Source organism: Alligator sinensis, unplaced genomic scaffold (assembly GCF_000455745.1).
Source record: "Alligator sinensis unplaced genomic scaffold, ASM45574v1 scaffold569_1, whole genome shotgun sequence".
NCBI lineage: Eukaryota > Metazoa > Chordata > Crocodylia > Alligatoridae > Alligator > Alligator sinensis.
In genome coordinates, this window is record NW_005841914.1 from 3,732,892 (window position 1) to 3,754,735 (window position 21,844).

The 21,844-nt window shown below is 43.2% G+C and overlaps 1 protein-coding gene across 1 annotated transcript in view; it reads right to left on the minus strand.

The window, feature by feature from the left end:
* Window positions 1–21,844, minus strand: part of LOC102371458 (putative uncharacterized protein C1orf196) — a 154,700-nt gene that overhangs the window by 14,872 nt on the left and 117,984 nt on the right. Inside the window, exon 5 of the mRNA XM_006018826.2 lies at window positions 2,705–2,862. Within this exon, the coding sequence (XP_006018888.1) occupies window positions 2,705–2,862 (158 nt within the window). The remainder of the gene's footprint in view (window positions 1–2,704; window positions 2,863–21,844) is intronic.

A 21,844-nucleotide genomic window follows, 5' to 3' on the forward strand; every position in this document is an offset into this window, starting at 1 on the left:
TTAACCTAAAATGAATCATTGAGGGAATAAAATGAAGACAGGTTACCAGTCCTTCTTTTACACATGTTGCAAGTAAGTGCTCCCTGAAGAGTGTCCCCTCTACAACTGGGCGACTGCTGTTTGTTTTCTTTAGTAAATTTGCCAGAAAAATGAGCGTTCATTCCCCCAAAACTATTTGTGCACACGGGTCACGTTGTTCAACAAATAATTTCAGCTAAACGAAATAGAAGAATTTTTTTGAAAATGTCAAAACATTTCATGTTGATTTATTCCCCGCAAATGAACGATTTTGTTTTGGAAATGCTGACATTTTCAAGATGAAACTGGCTTTTAATTTAAAAGCAGAAACATTATTACAAGCTGGCTTCAATTATAAAAATAATGTGGAAAAGTGGCTACCTGAGGTAGAACCAAATCTCTGTGATACAAAATGAATGTTGGGGGATAGAGGGAGGGTGTTTTTGGCGTCTTCAAAAATCCCTGATCACTTCTGTCCAGGATGGGTGACTGAACTGGAAACACTCCAGTACCTTCCCATCCCTGGTCCTCGCCACGTGCCTGTTCTGCACAGAGTAAGATTCCCCTTCCCACTGAAGTACGTTCACTCGTCCAAAACGCTGTCTCCATCACAGGAGCAGAGCCATATCCATATTTATGGAATCTGTGCAAAGTGAGATGCACAAGGCAGAAATGCAGATCACCCAAGACCCGTAACTTTAGGGGGGACGTCGGCAGCTGGGGGAGGTATGTATGCTAGTTGGGAAGCCACAGGGAGGCTTTTACCAGCTGGGGGGAATAATTCAGTCTGATTAGTAGTTCTTCCCTTCACTCAACTCCAAGCAAGGTCAAAAGTCCTGCAGGCCTAGTGGCCCAATGGGCTAGAATGGTTCTGGACCCAGGAGTAGATATCAGGAGGCATTACTTTATGGTGAGGGCTGCCAGGTTCTGGAATGGGCTCCCAAGGGAGGTGGTGCTCTCCCCTCTTTTGGGGGTCTTCAAGAGGACGTTGGATAGATATCTGGCTGGGGTATTATGATCCCAGCACTCGTTCCTGCCCAGGCCAGGGGGTCAGACTGGATGATCTGTTCAGGTCCCTTCCAACCCTAGAAACTATGAGTAGAGAGGGGCAGGTAGCTAGAATCATGTCAGACCGCCTTTTCTCCCAAGCCCAAATGATGACATGCCCAGTTACACTAGGAGTGACCTTTGGCCAAGTGAAGCTCAAATTCATGTCTCTACGGACCTTTGTGTGGCTCACCTCCAAATGTGTATGCCTGACTCTACATAGAAATGTAACTAAAAATTTAAATAGATGCATTACTCCTACCACAGATTTCCAGCCCATTTTTTTCTGTGTAATGAAAGCTCAATTACCCAAACTAATTAGGACCAAAGGGCTTTGAAAGAAAGAGAGGGAGATGTGTTTGCTTAGATAACCACCAGGCTCCAAGTAAGAGGGTATGGGAATAAAATGTGAAAACATGTAGTTTTTTCCATTTCAATTTTCCATTTAAGTACTTGTAAAATGTAGGCAGCAAGTCACAGGAAACTGGTCCCCTGGGAGCACTTGGATAAGTGAGCAGTTTGGTTAACTGAGGTTTGGGTAATCACGGTTGTACGCTATCTGCAGCAAGCCATGCTGGTATTCCCACTGGCAATACAGGGTTAGCCATGGAATAGTGATGAGGAAAAGCCCAGTCGAGAGGATTTTGCACATATTGCAGCTAATCCTTGCAGGAATAATTTCCTCCTGTTTTATTTTGCAAATGGTTCTCTATTTTCCTTTCCTCATTAGGGCTTTTAAATGAAGCGTGGCAGTCTCAGAATACTCCTTTTCATTTCTGTTACTGGCAGCCACCAAGTAGCACAGCTGAGCCAGTTGCCCATTGTGAAGGGGAGGGAAGGGGACCATGAATAAAAATGGAAGGATTTGCTTAACTTGGGGTGCATGCATTATCCAGACAATACACATTCTGAGTTTCTGGTATTCATCAAAGTGAGGAGAAAATGCACAATTGTTTTGGACAATCTGAAACCTGCTTTGTTAGAAAAAAAATCAGTATTTAGGAATTATCAAGAGAAACAGTAGGAAAAGGAAGTATTTTCAAAACAACTGTTCGATATAGGATGCCCTTTTCCAACTGAAGATTTATTTGAAAAGTTTAAAACGGAGTTTGCAAAAGAAAAAACTTACGGTTTGTAAGACTTCTTATAGAGAGAAGGAATTATACTGGAATAGATTGATGTGCTGTACAAGCAGCAAAGACACCATGAAACACCTGCACATGAATGCCCAACTTCTCACATCACATTTGGGAGTGTAGATAAACCAAACAATGCTTTTATGTGTCTGCCACCTTTAAACTGGCGCTCGGCGCAGATACTTAGTGACAAACTGATTTTCTTTCCATAGAACTAATGCTAGATTCCCATCAGTGAGCAGATTACTCTGTTTTCTTCTGTGACTTTAAAGTAATTTTCAGTCCTACATCTAACATATAGTGCCATCAAACCCTCATACTCTTTGTACCAAGATGTCCTTTCAACTGCTGTAATTTCAGAGGTTTAAGTCATTTTCAAACAAGTGTCTGGGGCTAATGCTTCTCACAGTTTAAACCTACCATAAAAATGAAGCACAGCTTCTGGATCTGTGAAATGTGCATTCCCGTACATCATAATGGATATGACTTTATTGATTTCATACCTGCGCATCCATTAAGAGGTGTCTCATCAGCGACATGGAATTTTTCAGAGACTCTTTTTCGCTGGGCAGAAAAGCATCTTCATCCTCATCCAGCGTTTTTGACTTGTTCACGATAAAGTGAGAGATCTGGTCGTTTAAGGTATGCAATGACTGCACAGCTGTGGGGAAAGAAAGGGAGAGCGATGAACAATGAAACTATGCTAGAGGGGTTGCTGGAATCATTTCCAAAGGGCAAGGAGCTATTGCTGTATTCTTTATCCACAGAACAACCCTGGCATGAGCAGCAACAGTGCAAGCTTTCCTCGCTCTACTCCTGCCAATGTGCCTCAACCCTGACCTGGAGGGACCCCTTGAAAAGCAGCAGGAAAAGGAGGTCCATCTCCATTCATGCCTTGGCTTTTCTGCTGACAGAGCAACAAAGGTGTGCACCACAGTGGTAGCTTTTGAGATGTCATCGCTTGATTGGGAACTCGAGTGACAACTGGTAGGTGGCATAAGCCTCCAGTCCAAACCTCAGAGCACTAGTTTGTGCTCTCTACTCTACCTGAGCTTCATGTAACCTGAGAGTCTACCCATTCAATTCTTACTTCTCTATCAAGAACCCAGGTGCAATCCCATTTCCTCATATGAACGGCATTTGCAACACCAGTTTATTCTTTTTTTTTTTAAAGAAGTATTACATAGTAAGTATTTGGATTAGGAACCAGTAGACGTCCCGCTGTTGGTAAGGTTCATTATGAATATTTATGGCTCTATAAGTATTAGGGATTTAGACCGATCACAGAGCTGGGCAACATAACATACAGGTTAGGAATGACTTATTTTAAGGGTCAACGTTTTGTGACGGGTGGAAAAATATTATTTTTTGCATTTTATCATCATCCCGTGGCTCCAACAGACTGAAGCGTTGTACCTCTGTCTCAATTCCAAAAAAGCTTACGGATTCAAGACGACAAAAGGCAGGAGGAAAAACAGAGGCAGAGCACAGAAGTGAATGAGAGACTTGTTAAAGGTCACACAGCAACACTGGGATTTATAACTCAGGCCTCTTGCCCCCTTCATATGCTCAACAACTGCCTCAAATAAGACAAAGAAGGAAATGAAGTTTGTGTCAGGGAAAGGCTAGAGAAACCCACTAATTCTATAATATTGTGCCCTAATTTTCTTTTCTTCTGGTGAATAATAGGATATGAAATATTAATGTATATTTAAAATCCCCCCATCAAGCCCTAACCCAGATTCTATATGGGGGGTTCTGCACATCGTCATATAAAAACATATTAGATGAAACATGTTCATGGCTAACAGAGGTCCCCCAGCATCTTTATGCCCTTTAAGAGGCTGTAATTTATATGAAGCATAATGATATGAACTAATGACCATTTACTTCTGCACAATAAAAACCTTTGCGTTTCCACATACTTGAAAAATCTGAGATACAATTTGCATTTAAACCGCAACAAGGCTTGAGGTTTCATTTTTATTGTAGGCTCATTAAATAAATGAACCTCAAACAATTCTTCAGTGTCTTTCGTGTTGTTAGTGGTTGTTTTTGCAGAAAAACCTCAGATAAGCTTACAGTTGATAGGAGCACATCACTCTGAACTATACATCAAGACTTGCAAGATGCACGCTACCGCTGATTTACTAAGCTTCTTTATGAGTTGGGAAGTCTGTTATTTAGAGCTCTCTGACAAACTGATTTTAAAAAAGCTAAGCAATGAATTTCAGAAATATGACTCGACCTATTTCTGTCCAGATAAGATCCAGCCACAGGATATCAAGTAGAAGAGATCAATCAGACACTCAACTCGTTACGGGCAAAATCCCACCCCAGCTCTGCAGGGGTGGAGACTGAGAGCCCACGAAATGGGAACGTTGCATTGCCAGTATTCGAGAGGGAGGCAGGATTTGGAAGTTATGAGGGTTGTGCAATTCTTCTGCACCGAAGAGAGCTATTCTGCAACGGGGACTGCACCAGTGGGAGCCTACGTTTCACTGTCAGCATTGCTACCTCTTGGAAGTTTAGCCATCTTTCGTGCTTTTCCTAGATTCCCCACTCATGGGGGCAAATGATGACGAGATGATGCCAGCTTTTATTTTTTTTAAAGTTTCTAGCCCTGATATTTCGAGAGGAAAGCTGGAAAGCAGGGCCGAGTGTATTGTACAGCCTTGGATACAAGAAAGGCAAATCAAAAGCCCCCAACAAATATATTTTTACTGGGGAAGATTTTTGAGCAATAAACTTGGTACGTTTAGACTTGACTCATGTTTTTTGTATCGTTGTAGTTGACAATACTATAACTAACAAACATTTAAAATGCATTTCCTTTTACAATTTCACATAAGCCCCTTCCCCTCTCTCCCTCCCTTGCAGCTTGGTAAAACACTTATCCCTTACTTCTTTTCAAAATCCCTCAACCCCCTAACCCATTTTCCTTAAAAAAAAAACCAAACCAAACCCCTCCTGCCCACAACCAACAGCTATATTTTGGGCTTACATTCTTGACAGTGCCCTTTATAGCTCAGCTATCATAAATCCTAGGCTGTTAAGACATAGGAACTAATCCTTAACTGTGACCAAGCCTGAGTGTAGCTGAAGTCTAGGAGTGGAAGAGTGGCTTAAAGCCGGCTTTCCATCTTTCTTTCTGTGGTGGTGATCCCTGAAGGCAGGGTGGCCAACCTGCAGCACAGGTGCCACAAGTGGCATGAGCAGCCACTGTGCGTAGCATGCAGCATATTGGGGAGGAGACAGGCAGCGCAGCAGCAAATAAGGCAGGGGGGAGAAAGCAAAGCAGCAGATCTGGCACGGGAAAGGGATTGCAGTGGTACCCGGGGAGTATGCAGAGGTGATTTGTGGCACACCTGCCAAAAAGTTTGCCACCCCCTGCCATAAGGAGTGAAATCTTACAATGCTTGCATATCAGGAGATCCCGGGTGAAAAGACCTACTGTTCTTTCAGCTGCTTTGCACCATTGCAGGCTCAAAGCTGTCAGAATTGGTTAGATGCTCTCAGTGTTTCTTTAATAACCGCTCTCCAAGTTCAACAATGTTATGTTGAAAGGTGCTAAAGGCTACCACAGTGTGGGGGTTTTAGAGAATCGCAGACCGTATGAAAGCCAATGCATACGCTCAGAGCTTTCCCGCTGTTCAACCAAAGTAGGAAGTAAGCCCATTTTTTTGTAGCAAAAAAGCAAGCAAGCAAACTGCAGACAATGGAGAGATAAGGTCAGGGCTAAGTGGACTGAGGTGTTTCCCTGGTTGCAAATGCAGAGGCTAAGGCATTGGTTGCAGGCTGCGCAGGTCAGATAAAGCCAACAGAAGAGATAAGTGCGACCCCAAGAGGAAGCAGAGGAACAGAAAAGTCACTGGAGTGGTGGGCTTGGGAATTTTTGAGCAAGGAAACTCCCTGGTGTTTGGCTTTCTGTGCTCAGGGAAACATGATTTAGTGTAATCTTGTTTTTCCCCTCCACCAAAAGCAATTTAATACCTGACTCTTAAATTAATGCCTTTAAGGCCAGGTACAGTTATTACACTTTTACCAGCATAAGTGACCGGAAACCAGCCTACGCCCATGACAGAGCAGAAGCATGGCACGCAAAACCAGTCTATACCCAGAAGAGAACAGAAGTTCGGCACATGTAGACTAGTTTCAAAATGGTGGAACTGGTCTAAGATTTGGCCTTCCCCACCAAAGCGGGGTTGGGCGTGTGTCCTGTTTGCTACTGACCTAAACTACACCACTAACACAAAACCAAGCAACTTGGATAGATTCCACCTTGAGCTTTTTGAATGTCTGTACCCAGCCAAAAAGTCCAAAGACTAACTAAAAGTTTGGGTCCATGAGATAAACTTATATAGATCTTCACCCATGTGCTAACTCATTCTCAAATGAAACAAATTTGATTCAGTCACATACCAAGTCTACACGCCAGGCATCACATATAAAGGGCAGGGAAGAATGTGACCCCCTGATTCTTTGGCGCCCAGGATCTCCTAAGATATATTCCCTATAGGAATTTAAATTGTTCCAACATCATGAAATATTATTTCTAATGTAATGTTAACGGGGAGCAAGGCCACTTGATGGAAACTAAATTAAAATCGCATTTGAATGCGAGGTACATTATGAAAAAGCTGCTCGTGGTCACAAGCCAGAGGAATTAGTTATATTGAAATTTCACACATTTACATTTAAATGTTATCCGCCCCATCACCCAAGTCAAATGCCATAATGGGAAACAGAACACACATCGGCTCTTCTCCGTGATTACAATGCACAAAGGGGAACAAGTCAGCCCAGCTTTGTTTAAGGTTCTCATAATTTAACCCAGCTGTAACCAAAACAGGAAGATATAAATAGACTGCCTTGATTTTCAGGCATTGATATGCCTCTCAGGAGTGGCAGAAACCACGCGAAGCCAGGAGAACTACAAGCGTCCCAAAGTCTTCCAAGACTCTGACTCTTTAAAGTTCCTTCCAAGATCTATAGCTCACTTAACCCACCTGCTCACACATCTACCCCTCTCTTCCCTCCTCTTTCTTTACATTAAAGACTTGTTTGTAATGAAATTATATTCATCCTGGGCAGATCTGAGGGACGGCAAAGCGAGTTTGGGGGATTTTGATGGGTTCTTCAGTTTGGGGACACTGAGGCACCTGCTGCCCTGTATTGTTTTCATAAATATTTAGCATTAGTATCCCAGAGTAATGGGCAGCTATATTTTAAATTGTAAGATCAATTCTGTGCTGAATCAGGAGTTTGGAATTACTCAGGTGAGATGCCAAATGTGCTTTTCCACGTGCCTCAGGGGGCACTGGAAAGGATTCACAGAGTTTCAGGTAAGCAGACAGGACCAATCCAGAAACCTGCCCATCCTTTGCTTTCATGCTCTCATAAAAAATGGCAGTGTCACATCCTCTGTGTGGTAGAGAGCGGTAGCTAGTTTAGTCTGAAGTCAAGTGGAAGGCAGGACAAAGGGGCGCTTTAGGCTAAGTTCAGACATTTAAAAAGCCCAAGATGGAACCAATCTAAGTTACGCTGTTTTCTATAAGCATCACAGTTTAGATCAGTAGAGACCGACTGGTTCAGAGTTAGGGCCAGCAAAGATTCTGCTGACTCAGCCAGAATTTCCTCTGGGCATCTTGCTGCAGTGTGGCCCTGGCTGGTATGGATGGTGACTTTAAACCAAGGGTGGGCAAAATGTGGCCCAGGGGCCAGATGCAGCCCACCAGGCCATTCTATCCAGCCTGCGGGGCCCCTAAAAAATTTAGAAAATTAATATTTATCTGCCCTGGGCTGCCTGTCACGTGGCCCTCGATGGCTTGCCAAAACTCAGGAAGCGGCCCTCTGCCGAAAATAATTGCCCGCCCCTGCTTTAAACTATCTGACTCCTCTTCTGCATTCATTTGAGGCTTTCGAACATCGGCTTCCTCCTGTTCTCAATGGCAAACAGTGCTCCAGGCTGCTCTAGCTACAGTCGTCTTGCATTTCCACTGCGCTCAGGAAGCTGAGCAACCAAAGGGTCTCCTGGAAGCTAGCAGTGCTCTCCTCCTTGCTCCATGGACTGGCTGCTAGAGCTACCTGTGGAGCTGCTGTCAATAAGTGTTTGCATGTACATGAAGGCTTCAGGTTGTTACATGATGGCAAGCGGGATAAACTCCACATGATGTACAGCCTTTGAAAAGGTGCATATTGGCCAGAATACCCAGAACTGGTGAGGAGCCTGAAGGGGAAATACTGGTTCCTTTGCAGCCAATGGCAAAATTCCCCTCAGCTTCATTCAGCCAAGAGTTTGGCTCTGCTGGGGAAACTGCTACCAAAACAATCAATCAAAATCCCGTCTCCTGTTCCTCATTGTGCAAAGCAGCTACTGTGTCCAAGCAGGCTGCATATTAGGCTGTTCTTAGGGGCTAAGGAGAAGGAAACGAAACACCACCACTTAAAAGCACCAAAAAACCTGATCACAGCCGAAAGAAAAAAAAATCAAACAAAACCAAGAGGCAGCTGCTGCTCTGCAGCTCTGTTAAGGACACCTTTGGGAAGGAAGCAGCTTTCCCCCAACTCTCCCTGCCCCTACCGTGGGAAGGCTGCTAGTGATCTGCTGTTCTCCAGGGGGTCGCTTGCCTTTGTGCCTCTCCACCCCTCGTTGTTCTTTCTCACGTGGCATCTCTACATCTTCTACTCTCTGTCCGGATAGGAGAGTGAAAAGGACCTCCGTGAACATTAGGATGCCATCATAAGGCCACAAAAACCTCAACACACGTTGCTTAATTTGAAGGAGGTCCTCTTAACAGAGGCCAGGCAGTCTACTGCATTGCCCAGAGGACTCTGGCTCAGGAGGTCTGGATACTAATTCTGTCTCTGCTACCAACTACTGCGTGACCTTGGGCCCATCATTTCACCTCCCTGTCTCTCTTTTCCCGCTCGCTGTTTTATCTATAAGCTCTTCAAAATCAGACATTATTTACCATTATCCCAACATATGGCACCGGGCTCGACTGGACTCTGGCCTCCAAGGCACCATGGCAACAAATAAAAATTGTAATAAAATGTGCTGAGGCAGAAGAGCATATAATTAATAAGAAATGTTGTCTGAAACATGGACTAGTTAAATCAGCCACTTCAGATTCAAGTCCAGAGATTTTCTATAGACTCACTCATTCAATATTAAAGCAATTGAGTCCTGTATCCTTGGAAGTTTCAAGGTAAAGCAAAGCAGCATCATGACAAATACTTCAGCTGAGGTTGCTGATGGGGGAGGATAATATATTAAGCTGGACATGTAATGAACCATGCTTTCAGCAGCTCTTCTTGTGATTAGGTTTTAAGTAATATATGACTGCCAGCACACATGGGGACTTTTTCCAAAACCACAGTTTTTCCTCCCTCTGAACAGCACAGTTTGTCTGCTGTATGATGCGAGATCTGAACCTCTCTCTGTAGCATCACAGACTGGCCACTGCCCGAGGTAGAACTGCAGACTCGTCGCAGTTGCTGCGGTAAATCTTGCACCCCAAATCTTCAAAACTGAACTTGCTCCTAAAGCCACATTTAGGCTTGTGAATAAAAAGTGGCCCTGATTTTCATAGCCAATGAGCAACCCCAACTCCAACAATGTCAGTGGTGCAAAAATCCATCTCATCTTTTCAGTTCTCTGGAAATGTATTGGCTATTGGGGAGCAAAAAAGTCCAGCTTTCTCCCATACAGAAAAGACGTCAACATTGGTTTTCATCCTGAATCGAGGCAAATGGCTGAAATATTCGTTTTGCATGGAACACAATGTTCTGAAACGGTTTTATTCAAAACCGGTACAATTCTTCATTTCATTTCAGTACTTCCAAATCAAAATTTCAATTTGTTATCATGAACTGACCTGAACCCTCTCATTTTCAGGAGGTTCAATATTAACTTCTGCTTGCAATGCCACATTGCCTCATGGAAATTGTTGCAAGTGCCTCATGCAGTGGTCCTCAACCCTGTTGGATTCAAGGCACCCCGTCGAAAGTGCCAATTCTTAGTTTGACTACAGACAAAGGCAATTTTTCTGTTGCAAAGAACTTGGGAAGTCCACAACAACTCTGAATGCACTTAACACTATTGAATTCCTATCTGAAGTCTCAGAATTTATCGTGTGAAACATGCGTGCACACCTAACGGTGCTAACAGCATGGGGCACCCTTGAACGGATCTCACGGCAGCCTGGTGGAGAACGACCGGCCTAGTGCCACTCTTCCCCTTGAGCCCAGTCCCTGGCAGGCCAACCTCTCTTATGAAGCACCTATAGACACATGATAGTGAAGAGAGACGATGCTGCGTGGCAGAGAGAACAGATGGCCTGACCCATAGAAGAGGATGGGGATGAGATGACAGAATGACCCCATCTCCACGTGGCCGTGCGACACCACCAGGTAAATGCAGTGTAATGTTGAACTAACCTGAAGCAAGACCCTTCAGGTCAGTTCAGCAAACTGAAATATTTGATGAGAGTTTTCTCAGTAGACAAAAGAAAAAAAAGTGGACAAAATTTTCCCATATCACATTTTGATCTTGGGCGCACTGGTTTTTTTCTGTCAAAAAATATCACTGAGGCAGAAGACGCTTGCCTAGCCGCATCGCTGGGCTTGCATCTCCTTATGCTGAAGCACAGCTACACTTATATAGATCATTTCCTTTTATGTAGCTCTCTACAATAAAGTTTGGAGATCTCTTAAGACAAACAGTTAAGTGCTTGTTTCTTTTTGCTGTTTAATGATGACTGGAAACACTATAGAAGCAGAAAAGCTAGGAAGGAAGGTTTCAAAGCAGCTCAGGGACGTTTGGACCCTTCTCTGACTCCCATTAATTTCAAAAGCAACTGAGTATCCAAATCCCTTCAGAGGCAGCTTAGCATATCTCAGCCAAAATGGTTAGTGCTCTTCCAAAGGAAAGAAAGCTAAGGGAGCAGAAAGTATCTGCAAACTGTCTGGGAGCTGTAACAATACAACCTGAGTCGGTGAACTCTTGTAGGAAATCATAATAAGGCCACGTTCCTTTCACAGCTGCAGACAGGATTTTTCCCCCCTTTTTGAAGAGGGAGAAAATCAGTTTGTGCCACGAGAAAAAGATATACATATTATCTTTTTATTTATATTAGATCAGGATATAATCAAAAGATGGGCAAGAGGCAATATTTTAATGGGAGTAAGGAAATTAAAAGAAACCTCTAATTAAACAGCAGCAGAGCAGCCTGTGGGCTGGCATGGACTTAGGGAACTGGTCTAATGGATTGGACACCATGGCCCCTGGTCTGAAAAATCCTCATACTGGCAGCTCACTGCAGAATCAGGACCCAAGTAACCAATTGAAAAACGACCCTGGGCAGCCATAGGATTGTGATTCAGTGATGCTAGGAGAAAACAGCCCTGTAGAGCATGTCAGGCATTGTAACCAAGGCAACCGAATCCAACGATTACTGAGAAAGATGGTGCAAAACAGCCCACAAAGTCTCAAAAATGCAATCTCGGTGTTGCAAGTTGCAACAACATAGCCCGAGTCATACAGCAAAGACAACGAGGGATTCTGATTTTTTCAGAGGACAAACCCCAAGTACGCTTCAGCTGAGTACTGATGTGCAGTCAGGGTTTTCACAGCAGTGCAGATGGCCAAGATGGTAACATTCAGCCTCTGCAGCATTTATTTTTGGAGAAAACCTACCTTCTTAGCTTAGAAAAGCTCTAATTTCTTGCAAGTATGTTTGCTTGCATTACTCTTCAGCCTCTGAGTCTATGCAGGGCAAGTTTGAGCCAGACAAGGAGGCTGATAAAAAGTGATGAGGACAATTTTACAGCCTGCTACTAGCCAGGAAGCTATTGTTGTATTCATTGTATCAATACTTCATTTACAGAAGATGAAAGGCCCAAAGAAACATTGCCCCAAGCTAAGTTATTTTAATACTTCTGTCTGGTGAGGAATATTTAATAATGATGCTCAGCGCTTACCCTCACACATGCACTCATACGCTTTTAACTATATTTGTCAAAGCATTTCACAAGGGTGGGTCCATATCATTACCCAGATACAGATGCAGTAAAATGAAAGCAATTTGCCTGTGATTACACAGTAGAAGCCAGTCCCTGAGCTGGGAAGAAAATCCAAGTCTCCTGAAAGCTAGGGCTATACCCTGCCTAATCCATTAGACCACATGCTTGCCTAGGAACAGCTGTACACCATGAAAGATCGTATTTATAAAGTGATTTCTCCAGCATAGTTCATAGGTGACAGAAGAGAGCTATCTATTCTGGACTCTCAGTTTCTCTTCTATTCACTTCCAGCAACCTGCCAAAAGCCCTCTGCGGCATTGCTGCATTTTGGGAGGCAAACCCCTAAGGCACCATTAACCTCCTGGGCTCTCTTCAGGGGGGCTCCCCTGACTTTGGGTGAGAGCTGTCTGGTGAAACTACCAAGCACCTAATCTGGGTAGCTGGCTGGAGAATCAGACCAGCTTTCTGAGATCTGAATATACCGCGCAGCTCCTTCCAAAAATGGCCAGAAGCAGTATTTGAAAAATGGCAAGGAGGCCCCCCAGTCCAGAAGAAAATGATTGTGAATATAGGTCCAAGGGAGCTGGAGCAATTTCCTTAGTGCAACTGATACTGGGAGATTCGGGTGATTTGGGACAGGAAGCTGGAATCTGGCCGCTGCCGGTGTTCAAATAAAATCCAACTCCAGTTTCAACACTGGGATCAGCTACATCGGGACAGACTCATCTGGCCAGCTCTCCTCCATTCAGCATGAATGCCTTTGTCCAGGTCTAGGACTCATGCATACTCCTCTGGCAGTGCCTCTCTAGTCCCTGTAGTGCCCCCACAGTGCTGACACATGGCAGTCCTGCAATTTTGAATCATCGAATGGACTTTTCCATCCATCCAGTGCAAAACTGACCTGCCAGTGCCTAAAGGAGGGAACTCCCAGGAGCTTCTGCCTTTTGCAATGAGCAGTGATTCTTGACACTTTGGTCAGCCTGGGGGAAGATTAATACACATAAAACTAATTAAGGAGACAGGGAAAAAACCCTCCAATGTCTGATGAGCAGCAGCAGCAGAAACCCATACAATTCACACGTGTTCCAAAGGAAATGAACACACCATTCCTTACATCTTTCTGCGGTTTGCACAGTCTAGTCCAGATAGGATGATGATTGCTACTTTGACAGTCCCAGGCACCAGATCTGGAATGGCTTAGGTCCCTACAGTCGTGTTTTCCTGCCTTAGCTACATGAGACCTAGGTTCTCTTCCTACGGTACCAGTAAGCCTTAATGTGTGAAGTCCAACTGGCTAATTTAGCCTCCTCTGTACCTCAAGGTGATTCATCTGTCAATGAGGATAAGACAAATGACATTCCTTTGATGCAACTGCAAGGAAGTGCTTGGTATGGGTATTATCATTAGCCCATCCTCCTCCTGACATGGATGAAGGGCTGGCAGGGGGCACCATAGAGGAAGGCAGGTTATCCTTATCGGCATCTGTACCCAGACAGACCAGTGTGAATCGAGTCTCCACTAAGCCATTCAGGCCTTCCATCCTCTCCAACTCCTCCCCAGTTTGAAGCAAGCATGTGGAAGGGACTTTGCAGAACAAACTTCACAGTGTTCCCTGGGGATTTTCCTTCTGCCTCTTATGCAAGGGTAGCACATTAGAGACCTGATGGGTTTTCTAGGTCCAAGGTCAGTGGGAATAAGAAAGCTTGACTTTTCTTTCTGTGCCCCTCTTCCTTGCCATCCTCGTTTGCCTTCATTTCTTCGTCATCTCTTTCTTCTGATAAATGTAAATTCAGGGCGGGTGGTTGAACCACCAGTGATTCCCCCCGTCCCCCCAGTTTGAATCTGCACTTCAAGTCACCCCTCCCTCTTCTTTCAGCAAGTAAATTTTATTATTAAGGTGGCTTCTCTCGGAGAAAAGGACAAGTGGACAAATGCTGGCCTGGCCTAGAACTACTATAGTTAGACCAGAAGAGATGCAGGTAAATGTATAGTTTGTGTGTGTGTAGTAACACTAGCATGTAGTGAAGTGACACTAGTTTTAAAATATAATGTATGTGTGCATATATACAATTTATGACCTTATGAGGTCCCTTCCACTCCAACTTTCCTATGAAAGCTGCAGAACCAGTGATCTGTTTTCTGCCTGCAGTTTTCAATCCGTTCTACTCATTACCCATCATATCAAGTATATGGCTTTTCTGCTCAGTCTGAGAAATCCTACACATCTGAGCAACCAGCTCTTTGTCCAACTTCTTTTGTACCAAATCCCCTTGAGACATGCATTCACCACACTGGAGTATGTGGACACTTCACTCTTGTTACACCAGTAAGGTGGCAATGTGCTTTGCATTTCCTGACCTTACTCCTTAATATCTTCTCTTTCTATCTGCTGCGCTCAGTTGTCTCGAGGTTTAACTGTTCTCCCTTTCCCGAGGCCTGTTCTCTCTTCTCTGAGGCCCATTAATGTGGCTGTGTTCACAGTGTTATAAATTAGGATTTGTCAGCATTTCTATTACAAATCTCTGAGAGTCAGGCAGAAAGATTCACCCCAGTGAGGAGTGCAGCACCAAAGTAATTTTTTTTCTTAATGAAATTGGAAGCAGAGAAATAAAACCTCCATGAGCTCTTGGGTTTTTGGAACAGTTATATATATTTCCTAAAAGGAAAAAAGATCAAAGATTCCTTCCCCCCAAAATAATTCTCTTTTTAGGCAATGTTATACAAAGAGCTACAATTTCTGCATTTACAAATTTTACATTTGCATTAAATAATCATTTTAGCATGCAGAATACTAGGGGTATGCACACTGGCCCTTTTGTGGCATCTTTGACGCAAATGTAATGTGCCCCTAAGGATACACAGAGGCGCACAGCCTGTTACTGTGTCAGCCCCAGTGGTAGAAGTGTGTTGTAGTCGTGAACGTCACAGGTTAAACCTCATAACAGGGCACATTGCTTGTGTCTGAGGGAGAAAGAGGGAAGTCATTATGTAAGGGGGGTCGGACTACTCTGCAAATGAAATGGCCCAAGGATTGTCCATAATAAAACTCAAAGTAGAGTATAAGACAGGAGGGAGGGATTTGAGATGACCTGGTGGGCAGCAAATCAGCTTCATTAATATCATTTGGGGAGAAGTGACCCCATTTGGCCCCTACATGGGGATTTGGCCTCAAGGAGTCATATTGTGGCAGAGCCACCAGCTATTCCCTAGTCCACATTCATCCCAGCGGCTACTGTAGAGGAAGAAGCCTTAAAGGGAACAGACTAAGGGGGTGTCTGGTTTTCATAGTCTGCCCCCCTGTTTAATGGGGCTTTTCACAAGTCACCGGGCAGAATTTGGCCCTAATCTAATCTCTGGGATTTAGCACATTTTTTTTTTATTGATGTTTTGCCAAACAAATGTCCTGCCACTGCAAGGACCCAAGGCACTGCTAGTACCCTTGCACCTCTCCTGCTCTCTTCCTGTGGCACATGGCAGGAGTGATTTGGTTCATTTGTTAGAGGGTGTTCCCTGCGGTGTGCAAGAGGGACCATAGGAAGCGTTATAAATCCTTTTGATCAATATTTATTAAATGGAAGCCTGATATCACTGGGGATTTAATTTTATGACCCAAGAAACCTCTTGCAGTCCTATGCACCTCTTTGCTCTACCCCCAGCAGGACACAAAGAAGTGAAGTGATTTACCCAAAAGCATAGCAACTGGTAGCTGACTCAAGACAAGTACCTATGAATCATGACTCTCACTTTCCTGCAAAAGATATCAGGGCACACTGTTTGCTGTATACTCAGGTTTAGAATGATACAGAGGCCATTGCTAGCATTGCAAGCGGCCAGCAAACAAGTCTCTCAGTAGGCCAGACAAAATCCAACACAGTCTTTTAAGGTTCATCAAGCAATCAGCTGAATGAGTCCCATGATTGGAAGCCTCGAAAAAATACAGAAGGGCAAACTTCTGTTCTTGAACCTGTCCCTGGTTTCTTTTTTTCTGCAAGGCTGAGCTCCGTTATGTTGTTTTGCACTCGCTCCCTGGGAATATCCCATCAATGTCTTATATATGGTAAATGGGTACAACATATAGGAGCAGAGGGAGAGAGCAATTTTGCCTTTTTGGCTAACTATAATGACTATTAAGAAACTATAGCTAACTATAAATAAAGGCCCATTGGGTTAAGGCATACCGGTTTCCTAACTAACTAATGGTGTACAAGTGAGTGATGCATCTAGGGTCACATCTGATTGCCTTTCGACTCCCCAGCTCAACAGACTCATGACTCCAGAGCTGTAGCAAACCCAAACCAATCTGCCACCGCGCTTCTGCTTGCTCAGTTTGCTCCAATAAGTTAAGGCCTGGGAGGACACCTCCCTATGTTCCCAAATACCCAGTCCCATTCATTTTGATTAGTAAAGAACCTGAGACAGATAGTGTGGGAGAGGTTCGTATTCCAAAAATCCTGGTTTAGAATCACAAGGGCAGGTTCCACATTCAGCAATGCCAATGCACTTGAAGAGTAACTCCCTTTAAATCAAGGCACTCATTTTAGATTTACACCAACTGTGACCAGAGATCTTCCCCAGACATTAGAATTATAACTTCTTAATTCTGTATCTCACGCCAAATTAATGTCTCACCTAAATCTCCCCTGCTGCAGTTTAAGCCCATTACTTCTCATCCTATTCCCAGTGGACACAGAGAGAACAGCTTAAAACCTTTCACTTTGCAGTAATCTTTTACATGCTTGAAAACTGCCATTATATCTCCTCTAAACTAAACACACACAGTTCTTTCCATCATTCTTCATACACTGCATTTTCAATATGTTGATTGTTTTTGTTGCTTTCCTCCAGACTCTCTCCAATTGGTCTACATTTTTGAAGTATAGTACCCAAAGACTGAACATATTCCAAATAAGCCTTAATCGTTCTGAGTAGATGGAAAGATTACTTCATGTGTTTTACATACAAGCCTCCTATGGAAGCAATCCCATGTGATGTTTGCTTGGATTTTTTTTCGCAATAGCGTGACATCATTGACTCATGCTCCGTTTGTAATCCATTATAACCATGCTTTCCTGCAACACTTCTGCCTAACCAGCCATTTCCCATTTCGTATTTGTTGAGCCAATTCTTCCTTCCTAAATGTAGTACTTTTTGTACTTGTTCTTACAGAATTGCAACCTATTTATTTCAGACCGTCTCTCCAATTTCTCAAGATCATTTTGAATTCTGATTCTGCCCTCCAAAGTGTTGGCAACACCTTCTCCGTGCCACTTTACCTCCTCAATCTTGAAATAATTTGCAAATTTAATAATTGTACTTCTTGACTCCATCATCCAAGTCTTTAATAAAAATATTGAATAATGCTGGACCCAGACCAGATCCAGAAGGAACCCTTTTGCCACATCCTTCTAGCTTGACAATGAAGCACTAACAAAAACTCTCACTTCAGTTTTCCTACCCCTTGTACGCCCAATTTAGAAAAGTTTAATCTAAACTATGTTTATGAGACGATCACATGATACTAAAGTCAAATCTACTGCTTCATCCCTAAGCACTAGGCCTGTTATCCTGACCCTGAAGGAAATTAGATTGGCCTAACGCGCCTTATTCTTGACAAACCCATTTTGCTTGCTGCCTATCAACTCAGTTTTTAGGTCCTTGCAAACAGATTCTTTATTTGTTCCAGGATCTATTTGGGAATGAAAGCCAAGCTGTGTGGTTTATAATTTCTGGGTCCTCCTTTTACTCCTTGGAAAACAAAGATACTATGTTTGTCCTTATTCATTCCCCTACCTGTGCTCTGTGGATTCTTAAAGATCTAAGAAATCTGAGAGTAGCCCAGGCCATTCCCCAAGTACTTTAAGGTCAAATCTTCAGGTCCAGCCAATTTAAATGCATCTTCTTTATCAATATAGTTCTCCCCTTTGGTCTTCTAGCTTGAGTTCTTACTCTCTTGTTACCGAAGCTTACTGTGTTATCAGATGATCATGGTTAACTTTTGTAATTAAGCCTTCTCAGCATCATCTACTTTTAATTTCCCATCTCTGTTGTGGACCAAGTCTTTCCTTGGTCTTCCTACTACTACTAATGCACTCGCATAGACTGCTTTCTTGTTACCCTTTTGGTCCCTTACACCTTGATGCTGCTCCTTCTCTGTTCTCTGCAACGATAGAGAAATCGGTAGACTTGCACTGAATTTGCCCCAATCCAACCAAGATCAGAACTCTACTCCTGCTGATTTTATAGGTAGTTTCTCACACAAAAGATTTGCCTGAGTGCTGTGTTTAAACTACACACAGTGAGAAATCTTTCTTCTCATGCAAACACTGGAAATTGTGTTTAAAAATTAAGCGTTTGGGGTATGTCTTCATTAAAGTAAAACAGGCTTCTAGCCAGCAGGCAGAGATAAAAAAAAAAAAAAAAAAAAAAAAGGGGGCCCGTCTCATTGTACTGAAATTATGGAGGCCCAGTGTCAGACTACAACCTAATTTCCAAATGCCTTTCAGACTGCAAAAGAACTTCGCTATTTAATATTTACATAAATTGAGAGGAACTTCTTGCACATTCAACAATCTTAAGTGAAAAGGATAATGAGGCAAGCTTTCCATCCCCACCAGCATTAAACCTTAATGTTTCTGCTGAACTGCACTTTACCATAGCTAGCAATTTCCCCAGATTTTAGTAATGACCTAGATAGAGAAATACATGTACAATAACGACAAAAAAAAATCTGACAATTATGGTCTTCAGGTATAAATGCAACGAACAAGGTATATTCCGCTCAATTAAAAAAAAAGTTACCTTTGATCCCTAAACTGCAAAACTATTACTCTTCTTTCCATTTTATTCCTCTTGGCATCAGGTCAAAGAATACATCGACAAGACCATGAGTGAGATGCTCCACTTAATGGATGTTCGGTTACAGGAGCACCCTCATCTTTCTCGGGCCTCCCCATTGTAACGCCAACATTTCTCAAAAGTAACAAGCAATCTAAAAAGGTGGCCACACCACAACAATTCTCCTTTCGTGGTCTGACACCAGCTAGGAGAACTAGAGAAAATGATACATTCTCTATGCCCTAGCCTTTTCCTGTTGCTCCTTCCATCAGAGATGACATGCAGTGTTTCTTTAAATGAGGACTGCCTGTCTGACACTGGAGTCTGCAACAGGTTGACACAGGTGATTTATTTTTTTTTGCAGGATGTTTCATAGCATGAATCACCAGAGGCTGAAGGACATGCAGGGGAGAAAAGAAATTGCTTTCTGCCGGGGATCAAACAATACACTTGTGCTGGAGACTACTTCAAGGAAGAGGTTGGAGTAGCAAAGGTGGTTCCAGGAGACCCTGTGTCATTCTCTTTTGAAAAAGCTGCCCAGATGAGTACAAAGTATAATAAGGTGCAAGTAATAGCTGCTGACAGCTATTGACAAAACTACCACTGTCAAAATGTTATCTTTAGCAGGACTGACTGAGGAAGGACAGTCCACTGATGAAAGGGACTCAGGATCCAAACTCCTGGACTATTTGACTGGCTTTTCTGCAGGATGGTAGATGAGGCCTTTCGGTCACAGTTTTGGTTGCAACTTTTCCAACACAGGCAGGGGGAAATAATCATAAAAGTTTTGGTCCCATTGAGCCTCCAAAGAAGTGGCTACTTTACCAACTGGGATCATCTACTGTGAAACTTGGTGCTGAGAAATCTAAAAAAATTGGGCTGAAGGGTTTTATCCACTGTCCTTGTGGGTGCAAGAAACTTCAAACTCCATCCCCAAGATCTTGAGAGAAGTGGCCTTCCATGTTTCTCCAGCTGTAAAACAGGTGGGATGTTGTTATGAGGCTTAGTTATGCTGCTGACTCGAAAGTGCTTTCAGACCCTCAGATAAAAGGTGCTTTAATAAGGGTAAAGTTTTGCTGCTTAAAACTTTGCTAGCTGCATTTGATTGCTCCTGCTTTATGATGCGTGAATTCACAGTAATCTCAAAGCTATTTAACAAATGAATAGAAGGCTTGCAAAAATTGGTAAGAAACTTATGGGAAAATCCTATAGAATTTAAGGATGAAACCATTAGGTCTCCTATAGGCATCTGTCTAGCAGCCTTTTGGATCAAGACACGCTTCCTCGATCCATACATGGGAAGGTTCCCCTCATCACAAATATGGGACTACTTGCAGGTCCAAAAATCAGTGCTGGGGAAGAGGGTGAAACAGGATGACCTAAAGGGAGGAGAGGGTGGAACAGATGCATACAACTCCCCAACACTGCTCTTCCTACACCATGAAAATTAATCCCGGGAGTCTGAAAATCTAAGTAGGCACAGGAAATCCATTAGGAGATAAGACTGTTGTGGCAGGACAGCAGATCCACACAGATCTCCTAGATCTGCCACCAGTAAGGATGCAATCCTTCATTTGGGACTGTGCATCCCAATCACCTAGTTAATCTCCATGATCTATTCGCTATATAGAGCCAATGACATGTGGATGATCAGTTTTGATTCAATATAACAGAGGTCAATGGTGGTTGGTAAAGCAACCAATTTTTAAGAAGCAAAATTCAGGACACAGTACTAGATACTCTGCAGATGGCTATTAGTAGCCCTGAAACTGCCAGCTGAGATTAAGTACCATGGCTGCAGTGGAGACACCACAAAATTGCAGTTTACAAAGGACAGCCCCTATCAGGATGCCCCCTGATGCTAATCCAGGACATTTTTCTTAATACAGGATGAAAATCCCATTCTAGGGAGTCCTTGGCAACACAAGGGCACAGCTTCAAAATTTGGGCTGTGCCAGAAAATCCATGAGAGTTGGTCTCTGTAACCATGTACAGACACATTGTTCAGTTCATTACCTTTCTCCTTCAAGGAGATTTCAGATGATCTGATTATTTTTTTACTCCTTTTATTTATTTTAAACAATCAAAAATTAATAATTTTCTAAAACATTTTGGGGAACAAATTTCTACCTTGGCCTCAATGTGCACCCAGGAGCAATTGAACAATCCAATAAATATTTCACTGCAGTAGATTCATTCATAGACTCAGACTATAAACTGAGAAGGGTCATGATATCATGAGATCATCTACTCTGACCCCTGGATAATTCAGGCCACAGCATTTCACCCAGTAACCAGTTAGTGCAGCCCCTGGTTGTCATCTGTAACAAAAAGGTCAGCTAAAATGTTCAGCCAAAAGAATGACTGCCTTGGTAGAATTTCTTTAGTGATTTTATAATTTAACAGCAACTTATAGCTGTAACTTTAACAATTCATTGCCCTCATATGAGACTTTAGAGCAAAATAAATGCCTGCAGGGGAAACTAAGACGTCTTCTGGATAGAGCTGTTTTTCAACAAAACTGCGAGAGAAACCCAGCGAGCGGCTAATCTGAGCTTCCACATTTACAATCCATTCAGCCACAGATCCTAGTAAAAAGCAGCCTTCAATCGAGTGCTGTGCTGCTTGTTGGACACCGCATTCACACAAGGGACTGTCCCAGATGTTCGTCTTGTGAAGTGTTGCCTTGCAGCATCTATAATGGCCACCTGATCTAAGCCAAGTCAGGATGGGGGACTGGCAGGGGGGCTTTGGGGGGATGGAGGAGCAGTAGGGTACAGGGG